The 20903-nt window shown below is 49.7% G+C and overlaps 2 protein-coding genes across 3 annotated transcripts in view; one reads left to right on the forward strand and one right to left on the reverse strand.

Moving 5' to 3' along the window:
* The first annotated feature begins 1181 nt into the window (after positions 1–1181).
* TTK (TTK protein kinase) lies at positions 1182–6973 on the forward strand. Its single transcript, XM_032971054.2, has one exon. It carries the CDS (start codon positions 1454–1456, stop codon positions 4163–4165), a length of 2712 nt encoding a protein of 903 aa, XP_032826945.2. The 5' UTR covers positions 1182–1453; the 3' UTR covers positions 4166–6973.
* A 4918-nt stretch (positions 6974–11891) lies between these two features.
* LOC116952064 (cytoplasmic dynein 1 light intermediate chain 2-like) overlaps positions 11892–20903 on the reverse strand; it is a 36476-nt gene continuing 27464 nt past the window's right edge. For both annotated transcript variants that reach the window (XM_032971089.2, XM_032971088.2), the window contains one exon: positions 11892–19768. In XM_032971089.2, the coding sequence (XP_032826980.2) occupies positions 19659–19768 (110 nt within the window). In that variant the 3' untranslated portion in view covers positions 11892–19658. The remainder of the gene's footprint in view (positions 19769–20903) is intronic.

Raw genomic sequence — 20903 nt, forward strand, 5'->3', positions numbered from 1 at the left:
TTTGGACGTTTTTTGACCCCCCCCCCCTCGTCGCACGGCGTCACAAAAAGTCAGACCCCCCCCCCTCAAATGACGTCACAAAGATCTGCCCCCCCCCAAAAAAATATAAAGCATGCTTCAAATCGCTTTGAACTATTGTCGTTGTAGTGCGTATTTAATTTGGCACTGCACTCTGTTGTAGGAGAAATCATTTATTAAAAAGTCTATTTAATTAAGTAGAACGTCTTCTTTGGTTCTTTCGGTAAATTCACGTAGAATGAGAATTAAATAATAAATTGATAAAATAAAATAACACAATAATATTCTCACGACGTTTCGGCCACAACACAAGCGGCCTTCATCAGGTGAAGGGACGAGACTGTCTGGAGGACAGCGCTGGAGTGAAAAAGTCACGCTCAGATCGCGACCTTTAAGCTGTGTGAGACGAAACAAAGCGCCTTGACAAAGGAATTAGCATATAATTTAGCATTGAAATGGCTGAGTGATTAGCTTGTGACTGGTCACAGAAATGGCTATGTTAAAGTTAAAGCCTACACATCCGCAGAGGCACCCCTTGATCTGAGCGTGGCTTTTTCACTCCAGCGCTGTCCTCCAGACAGTCTCGTCCCTTCACCTGATGAAGGCCGCTTGTGTTGTGGCCGAAACGTCGTGAGAATATTATTGTGTTGTTTTATTTTATCAATTTATTACTTTATTCTCATTCTACGTGACTTTACCGAAATAACCATAGAAGATGAATCCTTGCAGTCACGAAAGCTTTAAATCGAAATTTAAGTAGAACGTGTTGTCTATATTTATTTTTTTATTTAAAGCTTTCGTGACTGCAGTAATTCATATTCTTAGTTCTTTCGGTAAAGTCACGTTGAAGGGAAACAACAAAATAATAACATGACTTTACCGAAAGAACTAAGAATATATTTATTTTGTTGCGCATTTTGATGTGACGTCACATTTCTCAAACCCCGCCCTCTCGTCACACGTCACAAATGTCTGACCACCCCCTAGGTGCGTGACGTCATTTATGGACGGCCCCTAAGAGTAGTTAAGTGACGTCACGCCGCAGCCTGTCAAATACATGACGTCACCGCGCTGGAATACTTTCAAGGGCGGTGTCAGACGGGCTCGTTCGCTCGCTAGTAAAGTGACTACCCCACCCCCCGCTCCTCCCTGGATAAGATGACGTTATTTTATATTTTAACCGCTTCGATGACGTCACCGTCGCGGGTTCGAGCGTCACGTCCCCCCCGCCAACCGTCGAGGGAAGCTGTCAGTCGCCTCGCGCCCGCACTTCCGCCCCGATTCAAATCTTAACGGTCCGAGCCGCCGCCGCTGCTGCCGCCTCGCTCATTGGAGTGAAGGCGGAGCGCGCAAGAAACAACAACATCATTTACAACAACAACATTTACGCTGCTGCTATAACGACAGCGGAGGGTCAACCGTCCACGGGACGAAGATGGACGAGGCGGAGCGACGCGAGAACGAGGAGGCGCTCGCGCAGATGAATGCGCGCCTGCAGAAGCTGCACGAGAACAGGCGGGGAATCGCGGCGGCGGCGGCGGCGGCGGCCACGGCGAACCAGGAACCTAGCCTGGCACCGCGTGATGGCGGAGGAGGTGGAAGTCGCGGCAGAGGTGGCCTCGGAGGTGCGGGCCTCGGAAGCGGTGGGAGATCTGGAATAGATGAGCCTGCGAGGAGTGGAGGAGGACTCTTTGAATTAATGGGAGTACCGATGCTGTGGAAACCACCTGGCGGATCAGCGGGCGCTGGAGGGGTCGCGGGATCCGGAGACTCCGCACCAGAGCCCGGAGAATCGACACGAGAGCCCGGAGGAGTTCCGCCAGCGCCTGCAGCCGACGTCACGGGCGGCGACACCAGCAGCGCGACTCCACCGTGCGTCGATCCCGCCGGACCCGACGAGTGGCTGCGCTTCCTGAACCGCGAGCGGCTGCGTTGGGAGGCGAGCGACCGCAGCTCCAAGGGCCTCTTCCGCCTCTGCCTCCTCTACGCCGAGTGCCTGGAGACCGTGGACGCGAGCACCACGGGCAGCGACCGGAGGAGCTACGCGGAGCTCCACGTGCAGTACGCGCAGCTGCGGGCGGCGCTGGACCCCGGCGAGGGCCGCGTGCAGTTCGACCACGCGCGCGTCGCCTGCCGCCGGGTGGCGCGCGTCCACGTGGCGGCGGCGCAGTTCGCGCTCGACCACGGGCCCGGGGTCGACAAGAGCGCGTCCATCCTGCGCAAGGCGAGGGAGGCGGGCGCCGAGCCGCGCTCCCTCCTCGACGAGGCGTTCAGGAGGCTGCGCGCCGGCAACAAGAGGCTCATCTCGCCGGCACACGACAAGGAGAACGTCGTCCCCGTCGTCCCCGTCGTCCCTGCCCCTGCCGCCGGGCTTGTCTCGCAGTTAGCCCCGCCGACTCCCGCGCAGGTGCAGGGCGAGGAGAAGAGCGATGGCCGGAGAGCGGCGACGTGGGCCAGGCGAATTGGCGGCGGCGGCGGCGGTGGCACCGATGCCGCTGCCACCGTCGAGATCAAGATGCAGCAGCTGCAAATCGGGACGTTGCTGCGAAACGCTGCGGACTTGCAAAGTAACGTGGCCACTCCGACGGTATTACAATCCAGAGAGAACTTGCTTGCGGCGAAAGCGGTGAGCCGCAACCTCCAGGTGACCGCCACTCCGTCTGCCGGCCACAACAACAACACCACCACCGCAGCAGCGGCAGCAGCTACTGCTGCCGCTGCTGCTCCTGCCGGCTTCGTCCCGAGCAGCGCCGTGGCTACGGCGGGCCACGGTGCCCGCCAGACGCCGCTTCGGAGCGCCGCGGTCGTGGACGGCTCGACCCTGGGCCGTGGCTGCGGCGGCGAGGACGGTGGCCGGCCTCAGCCTGCGGCGAGCGCGGCGCGCGGGGAGAAGCGAAGCTCCTGCCGCAGCCAAGACGAGGAGGAGGCGGCGGCTCCGATCCCAGGCGGCGGCGGAGGAGGAGGAGCCGGTGAGGAGTCCGACGCGGGCAGCGCAAACGTCCGCGGGGATCCGCGCCTCCGCCCGTCCGATTGCAAACGCGGGCAGCAGGAGTCTGACGGACACCCGTCGGCCAAGCGGATACAGAAACTTCCTCCGCACAGGCCGCCACCACCACCGCAGCAGCAGCACGAGCAGCTACAGCAGCAGCAGCAGCAGCTCGCGCGACGTGTCGACGTTCCGCAGCCGCAGCCCGTGTGGACGGCTGATCCTCAGCCCCGCCGGCTCGAGTCGGACCAGGCGAAGTTGCAGGACCCTCCGGGAGAACCTCTCAAGCAGCAGCAGCAGAGGCTGCAGGAGGAGTTGGCGTGGAGGGAGGGCAAAGGGACCGTGACGGTGAAGGGGAGGCCCTACTGCCTGTTGAACTTGATCGGCAAGGGCGGCGGCGGTAAGGTGTACTCGGCGCTCGACACGCAGCGGCGCGTCATCCGCGCCGTGAAGTACGTGTCGATGTCGGAGGGCACGGCCGAGATGGCGGACGCCTACGACGAGGAGCTGAAACATCTGAAGCGGTTGCAGCACCTGACCGACAAGATCATACAGCTGGTGGAGCACGAGGTCACGGAGCGGTGCACCTTGATGGTGATGGAGCTGGGCAGCGTGGACCTGCACACGTGGCTGCGCAAGACGGGGCGGCCCGCGGCGCACAAGCGGTGCTTCTTCTGGCACGAGATGGTGCAGGTCGTGGCGGCCATCCACAAGGAGGGCATCGTCCACGGTGACCTCAAGCCGGCCAACTTCGTGTTCGTGGAGGGCAACATCAAGCTGATCGACTTCGGCATCGCGAAGGCGTTGCGGGCCGACGTGACGAGCAACGTGATGCAGGTGGCCGCGGGCACGCTCAACTACATGGCGCCCGAGATGTTCGGGACGGCGGCCAAGGTGGGGCCCAAGAGCGACGTGTGGGCCCTCGGCTGCATCCTGTACCTCATGACTTACGGAAGCCTGCCCTTCCACAAGTTCAGCTACTGGGAGAAGATGAAGTTTATCTGCGACCACACGTGGCCCATCCCATTCCCCGAGGTGGACGACGACGCCGAGTTGGTGGACGTTCTCAAGAGGTGCCTCGAGAGGGACAAAGAGCGGAGGATGTCTGCGGTTGAGGTTCTGCAGCACCCGTACCTAAAGCCGCAGCGACGGGGCAAGTGAGCGGACTCTTAGGCGAAGCGGCGTTTTTCACGAATTCTCAGAGAGGTGGTGGTGGGGGGGGGGGGCCCACTTTCGCCCATAAGACATCGTCAGCGTGAGAGCCCCTCCGGATGACGATCATGTGAGATGTTTTGACATGTTGTGTATTGTCCGGGGCCGCACTCAAGTCCACCAGGGGCCTTGCAACGAAGAACCCTGGGCCAGAGGAATGGAAGTGTGTGAGGTGCTTGCGTGACAGGTGGAAGTGCGTCTGAAAGAACGAGGGTGGGTATATTGTGCACAGCATGAAATGTTTGGTTGGAGAACCGATACAAATTACAAGCTGTAACGTTTTTTTTTGGGGGGGGGGAGATTTTGTTGTTGAAAAAGCCCTCCTGGAGATGAAATACTGACGTGTGCGCCAGTTTAGCACGTCGATTTGTAATGGACATTGTCGCCCTTGCGAGACTTGTGATTGCTGTCGCGTTACATTTGGATTTGCGTTTAAATTGGCAGAAGTCCACATCTGATAGCTTAAACCGTCACGTGACGAGCCTCGCTCTTAACGCAGAGCGAGTTGGAAAGGCGTTGGCTCAAGAGTTCGCTCGAACGAATCTCGGAGGTAGCTCTGCGTTATCCGGTTCTGCGGGTCATCCTCCCAGCGCAAGGGGTCGCTCTGCGAGAGATCCGATGGATACTGACATGGCACCGGTTGTGCAATCGGGATAACATTGGGGGGGGGGAAGTGATAAAAATAATAACACATCGTGATGCACCCCACACCTGAGCTAGCCCGGTATTTCATGGACTCGCTGTGAATGCAACCAAAACCACGCAGCCCTCGTGCACAGATCTACGCTGGCAATTACGAAAACTCGCGACGTTCGCTGCCATAAGCACAGCCTGAATCATCGGCCATGATCATCACAGCTGGGTGAAGGGGCCTCCCCCATGGCCATCGTAAATTGTTGCACGATGCCACAACCCACTTGGTCGCGGCGCGTGAGTTTGTCCTCATAGTTCCTTGTCCACAGTGGTTGACCTCTTGAACGTGTCATCTCCTCCGGCTTCCATGCGTCACTGACTATATCCCCTTCCAGCGACGCGCATTTCTGACAACTTGACTGAAAGTCGATTAAATTAATTACTTTTGTTTTTGTGCGTTGGTGTTGCCCTGTCGGTCTATTTTTCTGCACTTGCCATCATTTGTTGTAGCACCTTTGCCAATGTTCATGTTTCTGATCGATGCATCATAGTGGGGGAGTGCACTGATTTAATACTTGAGGCTTCTGGCACATTTCCATGTTGCTTTTCACGACTCCAAAGTGACTAGTCAGCTTTCATTCACCCCCCCCCCCGGGTCTGCTTGCAGTTTTCCCCCTTGGTGTAAATATATTATACGTTTTGATTTAAAGCTTTCGTGACTGCAGGGATTCATATTCTTGGTTCTTTCGGTAAAGTCACGATTCCCTTCTACGTGACTTTACCGAAAGAACCAAGAATATATATGATACGTTGTTCGACGTGCCTCGTAACAATTACTTTTGTTTGTATAGTACTGCCTTATAACGGAGACATTCACAATATTTTAGAATATAATTGAGAACAGTTAATATTTTTTTTGACATAGCAGAAATTAAGTCCCGGATTCTGCACCGTTACTGCTACAGCAGTGCACTGCATTCTAAGGTTGGCTCGTGATTTTGAGCGGTGTTTTCATTCGACCTTTTGTGTTGATTGTATATAAAATTGTATAGCATAAAAGTGATATGAATACTATTACAATTGGGGGCGTTTAATTAAATAACGGTGTTTTTTTTAAGAGGATCGAAATGCCGGGAGTGTGATCCCTCCACGACTTATCCCGGCATTTCAAGCACGTGCTGTACAAGAGCTGTGATATTAGACCATTTGAAAAATGTGTTCCTCGACCGATAACTATCGGTTCGATTACTCAACCAATTGAAGATGATTGTCTGGGCTTGGTGACGTCATCGTCCGCATCGATGTGGGGGTTTCCAGCCTTCGTCAGGCGCAAGTGAGATTGGTCACAAAACTTTTGTGGGACAATTGTCTAAATCTTCCCGGCTCTACGCTGCGATCAACGCGCTGACCGGATGGGGTGTTCCCACACTTTACATCGCCGCAAACCTCCTACTTAACTGTGTATAATTTTGTTTCGAAAGACAATGGCATGGGATAATATAAACCCTGCTGAACATTTACGAAAAGAGCGGGTTTGCTTCGAGAAAGCTTTCATGGTGATACAATGGAATGTACATAATTCTCTTTGGGGATTCACAAACGTTTTCTCTGCACTGTATAAAAACAGCTGTGAAGTAACACAAATGACTGTTAAAACAGTTTTGTCATTGATTCATAGCAGCCAATGTTAACCCTCTCACGGCATACCGATTTTTTTCAAAGCAAAAATCGCGTCGATTATTTTCACTTTTCGAGCATTGTAATTTGAGCGCTGTGGATTCCCCTTGAAAAATAGGTGCGCTGTAAATGTCCTTAAACAGTGGCCTACTTGCCTCTCTCTGTCTGCTATGAAAGATTTACGTATTTTTAGTTGTGTGTAAACCACTGGTGATACTAACATTGTTTTGGACTAACACCGGGCGGTGTGTATATATTATTGCCTGTTCAGCATACGCACATTTCCTGGGCAGTATAACATGGAAACTGATCGTGGCCAGTCAAGACCTATCGGCGAAATAAAAACGCGATGAGCATTTTAGTAAGCTATGCAATTTGCTGATTATTACGACTCTTCTGACCTCCGGTATCATGATGCACGTTTCGAATAAAGTTGTGTAAATGCTAGCTTCATGAAGCATCCGCTATATATACACGTGTTCTTCACTCGTTTTCACAAACGTGCGAGGGCCGCCACATTTGAAACCATTGCTGGGTTCGATAGCACGATGAGGATGATGGGAGTGGTGTTTTCACACTTTTGCGTATTGTCAGGCTCCACACTAAAGGCCACCAAGGACCAGCCAGTGACCCACGGTGCCTTGCAACGGAGAACACTGGAGCACACACAATATATTCCTGTTACATTTGTCGTGCAGTAGAACGACACTACTGTGTTGGCTCGGTATGGGGGGCTGTCACGGAGGACGTCACGGAGGTCGTGTCAGGCCGTGGACACTCTGCGTGAACCCAACAGGACACGTGACCGGATAAAGGGGGGAGCCAGGGGGGTCACGTGGTTGGGGCTTTCCCGAAGGATCGAGAAGGGAGGCGTGGCCTGGGGCGGAGCTGGCCACGCCCGAGTGGTTTATAAGCGGGGTGTGGACTGATTCTGGGGGCTGTTCTGCTGGGTCAACTCTGGGATGAAGCCACCATCTACGGTCTCCGGTCCAGACATGTAGTATCCCCCCGTGTGTTAGCAAAGTTAGGAACGGTGGTTACCAATCTATGTCGTTATCCTGTTAACGTCAAAGAGTTACCCGTTGTATTCTTAGCTCTTTCGGTAAAAGTCACGTTGAAGGGAAACAATAAAATAATAAAATATATTGTTTTATATATTTTATTGCTTCCCTTCAACGTGACTTTACCGAAAGAGCTAAGAATACGAATTACTGCAGTCACGAAAGCTTTAAATCAAAAAGTTACCCGTTGTGTTTAGATAGTAAAGTGTTGCCTGAAAAGTTCCAGTGTGCGCCTGAAAATCAACCCACGACACATTGCCGCTAGGGAGAGGGATAGATGTGTGGTCCAATCATTGCAAAGCCAGCCCTTGCCCGATGACCAGTCCCCCACACACCACTCCGTGATGCTGAACGCAGCGCCAACTCTGCAGTGTCCAAGCGAGGGGTGGAGCCTAAGTGTGAGGGGGCGGGGCCTAGAAGAGCAACGGTGGAGCCGAGAGCAGATGGGGGAGGGGCCTGCAAGATGTACGTCGAAGTAGTAACATCGAACTAGTAACGAATTGGCACGTTCTGTTTACGTGACAACCCCTACTAATTGGCTGCCGGGTTTAACGACACATTTACGCGATCTAACACAAAAGAAAACCTGTGTTTTGTACGTGGGACTTGCGAATCGGTCGAGCATCCCTGTTGAATTTTGACTAAAACGTTCGTGACTGCAGGCATTCATTTTCTTTGGTGCTTTCGGTAAAGTCATGTAGATAGAAAAAATAAAAATGCCACGACGTTTCGATCGCAACACAAGCGGTCGTCATCAGGAAAAGGGGTGAGCCTCTAAAGGCAAACTCTTTATAAAGGTCTGGAGATGCGCGTAGCCCAAGTGTGGCAGCAGCAGCAATGCCAATGCAGCAGCAATGCCGATGCAGCAGCAATGCCAATGCAGCAGCAGCAATGCCAATGCAGCAGCAGCAATGCCAATGCAGCAGCAGCAATGGCAATGCAGCAGCAGCAATGGCAATGCAGCAGCAGCAATGGCAATGCAGCAGCAGCAATGGCAATGCAGCAGCAGCAATGCCAATGCAGCAGCAATGGCAATGCAGTAGCAATGCCAATGCAGCAAAGGGCCGCCAGGAAATCCCTGCACCCCGCTCCACACACCACACTGATGACGGTGGAGGTTGATTGACAAGAAAACGCAAGTCAAGCCATGACCCAACGATTGCTGAGTCTATAACCTGATTGGTATGACCTTAGAGTCGCGGCATCTCTTCTGCTGCTGCTGATCCACTTGGGCTACGCCCATCTCCAAAACCTTTATAAAGAGTTTGCCTTTAGAGGTTCGCCCCGTTTACTGATGACGACCGCTTGTGTTGCGATCGAAACGTCGTGGCATTTTTATTCACTTTATTATTATTTCTATCTCCGTGACTTTACCGAAAGAACCAAAGAATATGTATCTCTATTGATTTAAGGATGACCTTTCGCAAGGCCGTAACTATAATAAATATTGGGGGGGGGACGTATCCCCCCCCCCAATATTAAAATATGCTAACAATGCCCCCCCCCCAATATATTGCTATAAAAAAGTAATAATTGCGATGCTATGTAAATAAAAACAATTTGCTAAACCTTGGCCACAATATCTGGACGTGTCTTCATATAACAATGCATAGATTTCTGTTTATATGATTGTGGTTATGGTAGTAGTACTTTATGAATCCCTAATCTCTGCCATTACATACAATGAAACAAGAAAATGTAAAAAAAATAAAAGAACAGAGCAATGTAATACAATAACACCATTAGACATTATTGTAAAAAAAATAAACTAAAAAGTCCATCCCATGTGTTCGTGAATTTTTTAATATTTTAGGCAGGACATGTCAAGAAATGAGTTTACAAATGTAGATTTTTTTTTTTAGTTGGGACCCCCTGGGAGGTTTGGTCCCCCCCCCTCCAATGTTGACTCCATGGCTACGGCCTTGATCATCCGTATGGCTCATGGTGGCGTAGATGCAGAGAGGAACGATGGCAATTTCACATTTTGGGTGGGTCAAGCCAGACGAGCGCGCCAGGAGCAGCGGAGTTTGAAAATAAATAAATAAATACAAACCCGACACTTCTTTCAAATGTTTCTTGCCGTTGGTTTTTTCACACCTGATGACGACCGTTTGCGTTATGGTCGAAACGTCGTGAGAATTTTTTTTATTGATTTATATATTTTTTATTGTTTCCCTTCAACGTGGTAACTTTACCGAAAGAGCTAAGAATATGAATTACTGCAGTCACGAAAGCTTTAAATAAAAAAATTTGGCCTCCCGTTTGTTTTAATCGAGCTATTGCGTTGTTATATATACGTGCTGTACTCTCCGTTTCTTCTCGTCAATACGCGCGACAGGTAGTGGGCATGGCTTCACGGCTGCGGGTGACGGCCACAGGCTGCCGAGTTCAACTCGATGTATCGTGGCCACGTCTTCCCAACATCACGCCTTCTTCAATCGGCCACTCGGCACTGCAGTGTCTCACGACAATGCCGATGTTTCTATTTGCGTGCGGCAAAGCGGGTTTAACGGAAGGCGTGTAGCAATGCATCGATTTCATTCAAATGTGTTTTTACGCAGGGTGCGTGCATCAAATTATTGGCATTTTAATGTGTGGAAATTATATGCTGCTGTTCCGTGTTAGATATTCTTCCGTGCCATTACCACATTCCGACTCGGCTACTGTAATTTAACGATCGCACTCACCGCCAATATCATCCACACACTCATCTCACTCCACTCCCCTCCACACACTCATCTCACTCCACTCCACTCCCCTCCACATACTCATCTCACTCCACTCCACACACTCATCTCACTCCACTCCCCTCCACACACTCATCTCACTCTACTCCCCTCCACACACTCATCTCACTCCACTCCCCTCCACACACTCATCTCACTCCACTCCCCTCCACACACCCATCTCACTCCACTCTCCTCCACACACTCATCTCACTCCACTCCCCTCCACACACTCATCTCACTCTACTCCCCTCCACACACTCATCTCACTCTACTCCCCTCCACACACTCATCTCACTCTACTCCCCTCCACACACCCATCTCACTCCACTCCCCTCCACACACTCATCTCACTCCACTCCACTCCCCTCCACACACTCATCTCACTCCACTCCCCTCCACACACCCATCTCACTCCACTCCCCTCCACACACTCATCTCACTCCACTCCCCTCCACACACCCATCTCACTCCACTCCCCTCCACACACTCATCTCACTCCACTCCCCTCCACACACCCATCTCACTCCACTCCCCTCCACACACTCATCTCACTCCACTCCACACACCCATCTCACTCCACTCCCCTCCACACACTCATCTCACTCCACTCATCTCACTCCACTCCCCTCCACACACTCATCTCACTCCACTCCCATCCACACACTCATCTCACTCCACTCCCCTCCACACACCCATCTCACTCCACTCCCCCCCACACACTCATCTCACTCCACTCATCTCACTCCACTCCCCTCCACACACTCATCTCACTCCACCACCCCCCCCCCCTCCACACACCTATCTCACTCCACTCCTCTCCACTCATCTCACTCCACTCCCCTCCACACACTCATCTCACTCCACTCCCCTCCACACACTCATCTCACTCCACTCCCCTCCACACACATCTCACTCCACTCCCCTCCACACACTCATTTCACTCCACTCCACACACTCATCTCACTCCACACACTCATCTCACTCCACTCCACTCCCCTCCACACACTCATCTCACTCCACTCCCCCCCACACACTCATCTCACTCCACTCCCCTCCACACACTCATCTCACTCCACTCCACACACTCATCTCACTCCACTCCCCTCCACACACTCATCTCACTCCACTCCACTCCCCTCCACACACTCATCTCACTCCACTCCCCTCCATACACTCATCTCACTCCACTCCACTCCCCTCCACACACTCATCTCACTCCACTCCCCTCCACACACTCATCTCACTCCCCTCCACACACTCATCTCACTCCACTCCCCCCCACACACTCATCTCACTCCACTCCCCTCCACACACTCATCTCACTCCCCTCCACACACTCATCTCACTCCACTCCCCTCCACACACTTATCTCACTCCACTCCCCTCCACACACTCATCTCACTCCACTCCCCTCCACACACTCATCTCACTCCACTCCACTCCCCTCCACACACTCATCTCACTCCACCCCCCCCCCCCCCCTCCACACACTCATCTCACTCCACTCCACACACTCATCTCACTCTCGGGCAAAGGCACGCACAATGACAGTTTTGAAATAAACTCAAAAGCAGCTTCAAAACCAATTCCAGTTTATTATAGTTTTGTGTTCAAATACATTATTTAAATGACATTACTGTAATTTAGACATTACAACGTTATGCTCCGCAAACTCGTTCCTTTGTGCCAACTTCCACAACCAGGCTTCCACCAAAACACGTTGCAAGCGCTAATAGTGGAATACCGCTAAGCACACACACACCGCTCTGCCAATGAGTAAATTATTGACTAATTAAAAGCAACGGCTCCTTAACAATAATTAGATGCAAAACAATGTTTGGCTGGAAACCTGGTTCATATCGGACCTCCTGCATTGAGGAAGTCGTCAAATCCATTCGAGCGTTTTGATTCGTGCAACTCACACCGACGCCTCTAAATCCACTGACAAAATCTCGCCTCAGTTCTCCATGGCGCTGGCAAAGGCGATAATTTCATACTGGAGTAATGAAAACTCTCTCTGGAGTGGCTTGCTTTTGGAAGTCAGAAGGGGCCCGACGTTAGCAATCACGGTGCGCGATTTGAGGTCACAGGGCTGTTAACTTTTTATTTGACCAGGTTAGGTCCACTGAGCTATGTAGCTCTTATTCAGAAGTGACCTGGCCACAAATAATAGCTCAATGAAGTAGCTTATCACGTGGAAATGTAACGTAGACAAATACTCTCAATGCACGTTTCTAAACGTGGAGGGGAAAAACCAGAGGTCCCGGGAAAAAAAAATGCACACGACCACGGGGAGAAGATGTAAAACTCCAAATATACAGGTGTCGGGGGTCAGGACTGAACCCATGACCTCCTGTATACCACGCGAGCCAGTTAACATCTCGCCACCGTAGAAACACACCAATGTTGGTGTTGACCCCGACGTCCATGCAGTGCAGATGGGAGTTTATTTCAATTACCTCAGCCAATAGTGGACATTTACCTTTAAAGGACAACAGCACAGAGCATGTATACATGTGCTACAGCAAATATCTTAAGATTGGTGAATAAGAACGCCGTCACGTTTGTTAGACAGGTTAATGTGCTCACCCATGAGAAATTAATGGTACAAGTGACAAAGACCTCATATGCCAGCACGTACTTAACACGATCCTAGGCATTTAATTGATTGGTTCAGTTAATTCACAAGTGGCGAATCATACGTCCAGATTTAGCACTCAGCCTTAAGGTGTTTGGTTAATGGGCTAGGCCACACCAAACAAAATTGCTAGGGCCCAAGCAGGTGAAACCAAAGCACTAGCATGTCTTTTATATGGCCAATACATCGTGAATTGCGTGATAAACTGCTCGTTTGACAAGGCTGAGGTATAATTCACCATCATTGATTAGTTCTATAAAGAAATCGTCACCTTGGTAGCGACAGCTCAAACATCTGGGTCCACGGATTGTACTCGATCGAACGTCAAGTCATCCCCGAGTTATGTAAACGTTCCCTGTAGTTGAATCTGACAGTAGCGGGTACATGGCAAATGATGTGAAATAGGCAGGGGCTTGCCTCCAACGTGCAGGGCCGAATCTACACGAGTGGCAATGAGTACAGTGATTAGGCGGCATTACAATTCTCAGTTAAATAAAATAACAAAACAATGAGGAAAAAAAAACACGTAATGATGACGTTTTTAAACATTAGCAAATAAAAATGATAGCACCCTGCATGCAATGCTGACAACTTTAAATGTGAAACGGACTCGGGGGGGGGGCTGGTGGATTGTTCTACCGAATGGATTTCCAGACTACCTTGTAAAGCAATGCGACATGCTCGGCCAATTACCCCTGGAGGTTTCATCAACACCGGCGCGATGTTATTCGTCCATACACAGCCACATTACTCTTAATATGCGTTCATTTTCCTATCGGAGTACATGCTTATAACACTCCTAAATAAAGCAATACATGTTATTTCTTCTTTCAAATAAGTTTGCAGTTCACCGTTATACCACTGGAGGAATACAATGGTTCCTGTAATATTATTATTATTAACAAGCAGGCTGCTGTACATGATTTGTAGTGCTACGAGCGCGATCGTCATTTGTCGTTAATTAGACGCATTAAGCCCCGAACTCGCTCCTCCGCTCAACCTTTCTCCGTCGACGAGAACGGGGTTTTTTTTTTTGCTTGTGATTTACCTAACACAATTGTATAAAAACTTGGTTTTCGTTAACACACCGTGTTACACGCTGGAGAATACTTTAGCAGACATTTTCAAAATTACAAGTTTAAAAAAAAAAAACCGTAAAGCAATTATGTACAAAATGAATACAAAATGCATTCTTTTTATGATGTGCTTTCAAATGAAAACGTTTCAGAAATCTGCCCCTGGGTACAATTAGCTTAAAATGGCGATCAACATTCAAAGAAAACCTCAACTTCCAAAACCATTAACAACAAAACTTTGAATATTAAATTAAGAATGACATGCTCATGTATATCTTGTTTTCGAACAGCACGTGTATCATTATATGCATCCTAAACACTAGCAGTATGCTAAGCTACATGCCAGCCAGAGGCGAAAGCCAAAATTAACTTTAGTCTATGGCTCAACAAAGCTAGTGCACTTAACTGTATACTAAACAGCTTGCTTTTAATGCCACCATTAACATAAATTTAGTCCCATAGTTGGAGCCAATCAAATGTCACCGTCCCTTACAGGATACATACACGTCAAGTCGTCTGGGGCCCTAGGCCAAAACCGGCACAATTAACCGCACCCCAATCAGGGCGAGTCGGAGTGAATCGATAACGTTTCGTTTTTTAGAAAAAGTTGCAACGACTGGAGATGATCACACGCTTGGTTTTTACAAAGTGGACGGTCCCAAGCCTGCAATGGGCGGTAAACAAAACTCATTTTTGTCCTCCGCTCCGCGCGGGTGCCTTGCTACCCCGCGGCAGCCCCACCCCGCGTCACGGTACGGTCCCCTCGAGTCTCGACACCGCGACTCTCCACACCGCGAGCGCGTTTGCACGGCAGTCTTCCCACGTGCATATGCATTGCTCACCGAGATTCGGCCGCACAGCCCATCAGAACTAAACTATTTGCGAACAGGTAAGGCCCACTGAGCTATATAGCTTTTGCTATCAGACGCGACCTGGCGACCACAAATGATAGCTCGACTTAGTGGCTTATCGGAAGGACAATTATCGCCTGCCAAATACTCTTAAACGCATGTCAATGCGAAATGTCGAGGGAAAAAACCACAGGACCCGGTGAAAAATCCACGCGACCACGAGGAGAACATGCAAACTCCAAATATACAAGCGTCGTGATCGAACCCATGACCTCCTGCATACCAGGTGAGGTGGTTAACATCTCGCGACCGTGGCCACCATGGCCGAGGTGGGGGTTTGGGGGTTCACTATTTGAATTCCTTCTCTACGGCGGTGACATTTTACAGAGGCTCAACGACACAGACACGTCACAGAATGGCATTTCATCGCGACACACTGGCGGAGTTTGCTCCGGCCTGGATGGATCCATGAGTCTGGTCTTGAACAGTCGTTGAGCACACTGGGACTTGCGATTCAGAGGTCACCAACCCGTTTCGAACTCCCGGCACGGCGGTTAAAACAATGGGGAGAGTTTCCTAAATCACCCCTCCCCCCCACGTCTGTCCACCCAGCAGTATAAATGGGTGTACCACAACAGTTAGCCGATCGGCAGGTCACGTGCCATGGGGGTAAAGTGGCCGGTTTCAGTGTTCTAGTTTTGCGTATAAATTACTGGACCAGGCTGGAGCGCAGTACTCTGCTACGTGGCCAACATAAGTGGAATAATGATAACATGCTTATTATACAAGGATGCAGTTCACTTTTCATTGGTGATTTAAAGAAGTTGGTATAACTCAAGTGTGACCATCCTCTGGTAGTTCCAACAGGTTAAATATTTAGTCTGAGCCCATGGACTGAGATCCGTCAGCTGTGTTCAGCCAGTCGTGCGTCACATATGTCCCATGTGACGCAGCGGCCATTCAAACGATTCAATCGCGCCGAGGGCTGGAGCCGCTGTGACCGAAGCTCTGTGAAGTTAAGTCGTTTTTGGTCTTCCTCATTTTGTCTTGTTTATGTTTTAAGGCAATTTTTCTTTCGAAGTGTTGAGCGGAAACTTTAACTCGCCCACTCGCCACCTCCGCCCACCCCCCGCCCCCCCTCTGGCCCAAAATAAAACAAAAAATGTATCCAATGCCTGACCGATTGCCGTTTATAACTCAACATGGTCACAGAGCACATGGCGGACGCACAGGATCATTTAGAAGCCCGCCCTATGCAAGCTCTGGGCACTTCTAATAAGAACAAAAGAGGTTTGGCCAAAAAAAATACGACACACCCCACCCTTCAGCAGCTGGTTAAAGCACACAATGATTTTGTCAATCATCACAACTGCGCAATGGACTTTTAGCCTTCCACTTCTTGACCGATCTCTTTCAAACCTTCATGCAAAATGAATTAAATAAAAAATCAGACAGCTGGTTGGTTACAATTTGAGCTAGTGTCTGCAGCAAAGCCTGACAACTCCGATGTAAGAGAATGGGTTTGAGAGTGAAGAGTCCATGAAATGCATCAACATATGTACCGTTGAGCAACCTGGCGAGTTTGCGATGAAGATCTCTTTTGCAAGGGAGATGCACATGTTCAAGAAATCTGCTGCAATCAGGAGTAGATGTCAAGCAAGGTGGGACAAGACCCAAACATGCTGAACCGTATACCCTATTGAAAGTCGTTATCATTTAAGATATCAGTGGTGACACTGAGCAGGCTTGTCCAACTAATCTAAGCTATTTTTATTTTACCAGGTAAGGCTCACCTGAGCTAATGTAGCTCTTTTTCAGAAGCGACCTAACCACAAATGATAGCTCAACGAAGTGGCATCATCACGTGGAAAATTTATAGCAGCCAAATACTCTAAACTCGTGTGTTCTAAATGTGGAGGGAAAAACTGGAAGACCCGGAGAAAAATCCACGCGACCACGGGGAGAACATGCAAACTCCAAATATACAGCAGCAGGCGTCGGGGTCGGGATCGAACCCACGACCTACTGTATACCAGGTGATGTAGTTAACATCTCCTAGCCACCGTGGCAACAAAGGGGGTAATTTCATTATCGAATGCAACACCCTGGCGAGAGCATGGGTTGTGTGTGGAGGTTGCTGCACAACACAGTGCTTGGCTGCATATCCCAGCTTCAAAATTAGACGTACGGCGAGTCACGGCGACAGATTTGGACAACGCGCAGATGTGCCGTTTTAGGTTTGGTTTTTAAGCAGCGAGACTCGTAATGACAGTTTACTGTCACTGCGGAGTGACGCCAGGCTCTCCTGTAACTTTACACGTCCACCCATACGACTCATTGTCGCTTTGCCACCAAATGGTCTGCTGCCGTTAAAATGTACGTGGCTTTCATCCGAATAATCTGCAGGCCAACTCATCCCACTATGAGATTTTCACACCTTCCCCAACCCCTTCTTTGCACAAGCCAACGCGACCCGCAATTCCCACAACGGTACGGCAGCACAACAGTGATGACGTGATTTGCCGATGAGGTCATTCGCCTTAGCCAAAACACAGCGACAGGAAGACTGATCGGCCACACGTACCCCCTGCTGCCGGCCAGATTCAGGACAGGACCCCCTCCCCATCTGGCGTTGAAACCTGCTCTTCGTTCCGCGTCCAACCCAAACACACCTTCTAAATCACGTTACGTTTCCATCATTTCCTACGCAGCTCAAGTTGTCATTTGCTTTTGGATATTGTGCACAATGTCTCCAAACCCAGCTTTGCCTGAGATGTACGTTATTTTTTGTCACGAATTCAAGTAATAACGTCTGCGTGGCTGTTTACAAGGCCACTGCTGGCTGAACATTACGGAGGTACTAGAATGTTAAAAAGTGGCTCCTGGTGGAACAAATTATTGTAACCGTTGTTAACTTTTATATCATGATGCAGGCTCATCTTCAAAGTTTAGGCTAAAAAAGGCCAATGAAGTATTTACTTAAGTTTGATTCTGTCAATGCCGCCTCGACAATATTTATAATAAACAGTTTTATATACCGCTCGCCTTTTAAATCTGTCATTGATAATTACGTTATAACAATACAAATTACATCTTCAAAACTCATAGCGCTAATTGCATACGATGTAGTTTTACGAACGTTCTCAATTTTAAATAGTCTTTTTGATAAGTCAAGTTTAGCCACCGGCTTTTAATAGGACTACTTAGACCACTCTGCCTCCTGCCAAAGTGCCCGCTGGTAAAGCCCAAACCCCAGAACACCACTTTCCGGTGATCTAAAATGGCAACTCCAAACTGAAACTGGCTAAAAGCAGCTCGGAAATTAATGACACCGATTTACTGCACTCCTGCTCAGAACATATTTCAGGACGCTGAAGTGCCAAGTCGAAAGCATTTTTTCTGACTGTTTTCAGCCCTCATTGAGAGTTGCTAAAAGAAGCCGGAGTGTATTCCCAGTGTCAGTCTGAAATGCCATGTAAACACTAGGCTTTCTGCTTCACGTTAAGCACGGCGATCAGAATCTAAGGATGTAAATCTTGCGTGTTCAACACACACGTATAATCACTACCGCTGCATTTTAATAATTTAAACATTTTTAAATAACTGAACACGGATCCTATTCTGGAATAAACTGCAAATTCAAAGCCATGCGTGCATTTTTTTTAAGTCAGTGGCCCCTCTCTTTGCACAGTAATTTGTGAGTGCTATGAATGATTATTTTTGTTCAAATAACATTATTTGAAATGTACAAGAAATTAACTTTTAAGTGTTTGCAAGTACCACACCTTTCCAAAAAAAAAAACCCCTAAAATTTAAGTGACTTCAACTAGGCTACATTTTAAAATTGTGTCGACCTCCAAGTCTCCCTTGCAAAAGAGAAAATGCACAAATGGACATCGATCACTTGCTTAAAGTGTGACCTGAATGCACGCTGAATCTAAGTAGAGCACCACCCCGATAGCTGTACATGCAGGTGCCTTCTGTGCCGTCAAGAGATAAAACCCACCTTTCAACATTGACAAATGCGCGACTCAAACTCTTTGTGCCCACAAAGCGCATCTCGTGCCGCAGCTGGTTGATAGTTTTACGCCTCTGTGCGGTGGGCAACGTTACCGCATTTGCGACGGCAAAGCCCAAAAGTACAAGTAGGCCCGCACATCCAGACCGCCGGACAGGCAAACCACGCATGCTGCTCCTGCTCACCAACATCATCAACAAAAGCGGACGCTTATTACTCGCTCCGTCGCATCAGTGTGGGTGGTGGGTGGGGAATATCAAACAACTAAACAAATTGCAAAATAAAAATAAATAAACCAGACGACTTAAAAGTGTGGAAAGTAGTACCTCTATTCCACTGCACAACTGAGCTGCACCGGGTCCGTTGCCGAGCCAGTCTGGCACGAGGCTCAGAAAGCCCGAGGCTGTCCACTGCAAAACCGAGCCAATGACGGCATATGCAACGATGTACATGATTAACCATGCGCCCCTGGCCCTCCTTGGCCCCAACCAAGATTCAGATATATTACGAGACCAGAGTTTCATGGTCTGGTTCTGGCTCGGCATATCGCCAAACGGGTAACCACCTGTATGGCTCGGATGTACCGGTGGAAGAGAGGTAATGGAACACACGTGTTCCTGCTGGTGCCGGGCCGAGGGTGATGGGCAGATCCTGCAGACCAACGGTTTTGGGGATGGCGCTGGGGAACGGTGGCGGAGGTGGCTGTGGCGGTGGGCAGGGAGGGGGGAGAGGAGGTGGAAGAGGACGAGGTGGAGGATCTCACAAGACCTCGTTGTGGGCGGAGGGCGTGGGTTGGGCAGCGGGCGAGTCGGGTTTGCGGACCAGTCGGTCCAGTTCAGCCTGCACATCGGTCATGGCCGGTTTCGGACCTGTGGGTGTGTGGACAGACGGACAGACGGGAAACGTTTAGAGCGGCATGAGGGCAACCGAAACATGCGTCTTCGGGGAAAACTAACAAGCAGCCAACATTTTTCATGGGGTAACGGTACCTTGAGGCATTTGTGTACGTTTAACGATAAATCCACAAGCAAGCGTGTGGCATGGTTCATGAAAGTGCCTGCTTACAAGAAGCAAAAGCGTTTATATTTAACGCAAAGAGAAAAGCATCGAATGCCATTGTGAAACTCGCTGATTGACAATTGCAGGGGAGTATTCGGAGTCATGCAGTGAAGAGTGCCGAGGCCTTGGGCAAGGCAGTCCTTCTGGGTTTAGGCAACGTGACGGCGGGCGGGCGCGCACGCACGCACATGCACACACGGGCGCATACAGACACGCGTGTGAGCGACAACGTCAGCCCACAGACTCGAGCGAGGCCGGTAGACTTTGACCACTGAACCAACAGATGATCTGACACGCCGTGCAGCACCGTCCCGGGCCAATGCAACCCGATATGGTTCGGCAGAAGCCACGAAGCTTGAAAGGAGGGAATAAGGGGAAAAGGGTTATTGATGCATGCACGGTGCGTTCACGATGAAGCAGACGCGAGAGCGCGGGAAGGGGATGCGTATATGCATCGATGCAATGCAAAAGGCACACATACAATATGGAGCAACTTGTATCTTAAGTTCACAAAGGTAAGAAGTACAGTTCCACAATTGTGGATGGACATTGAAGACATTTTAAAGAGGTGGGTAATAATTAGGAATTATCATGGGGTGGCGTTTGACTTGGTTACAGTATGACAACCAATTAGGAGCGTAATTGAGATGGAAACAAGTTTGACAACTTTGCTTAGGAAGGGGAAAATCCTCAAATGACCATGGTGTCGGATACTCAGATAAAGTAACGTCTCAATCCAAGCTGGAATGATGGCAACAGTGTGTTCACTTTCGTATCTATGTCAAACTCCTGACTTATTCCAAGGAATAAGCCATATTTGATTAACACATAGGCTTTTGCGACCAGTATTATTCTTAATAAAGTTTTTTGGGTTATATCGCATTATTATAAATGTGTCGCAACCCTCCACCACCCGCCAATTAGTTACTTCAGCCCACCGGTGTG

Source organism: Petromyzon marinus, chromosome 45 (assembly GCF_048934315.1).
Source record: "Petromyzon marinus isolate PM22_M1 ecotype Great Lakes invasive population chromosome 45, UKy_Petmar_22M1.pri1.0, whole genome shotgun sequence".
Taxonomy (NCBI): domain Eukaryota; kingdom Metazoa; phylum Chordata; class Hyperoartia; order Petromyzontiformes; family Petromyzontidae; genus Petromyzon; species Petromyzon marinus.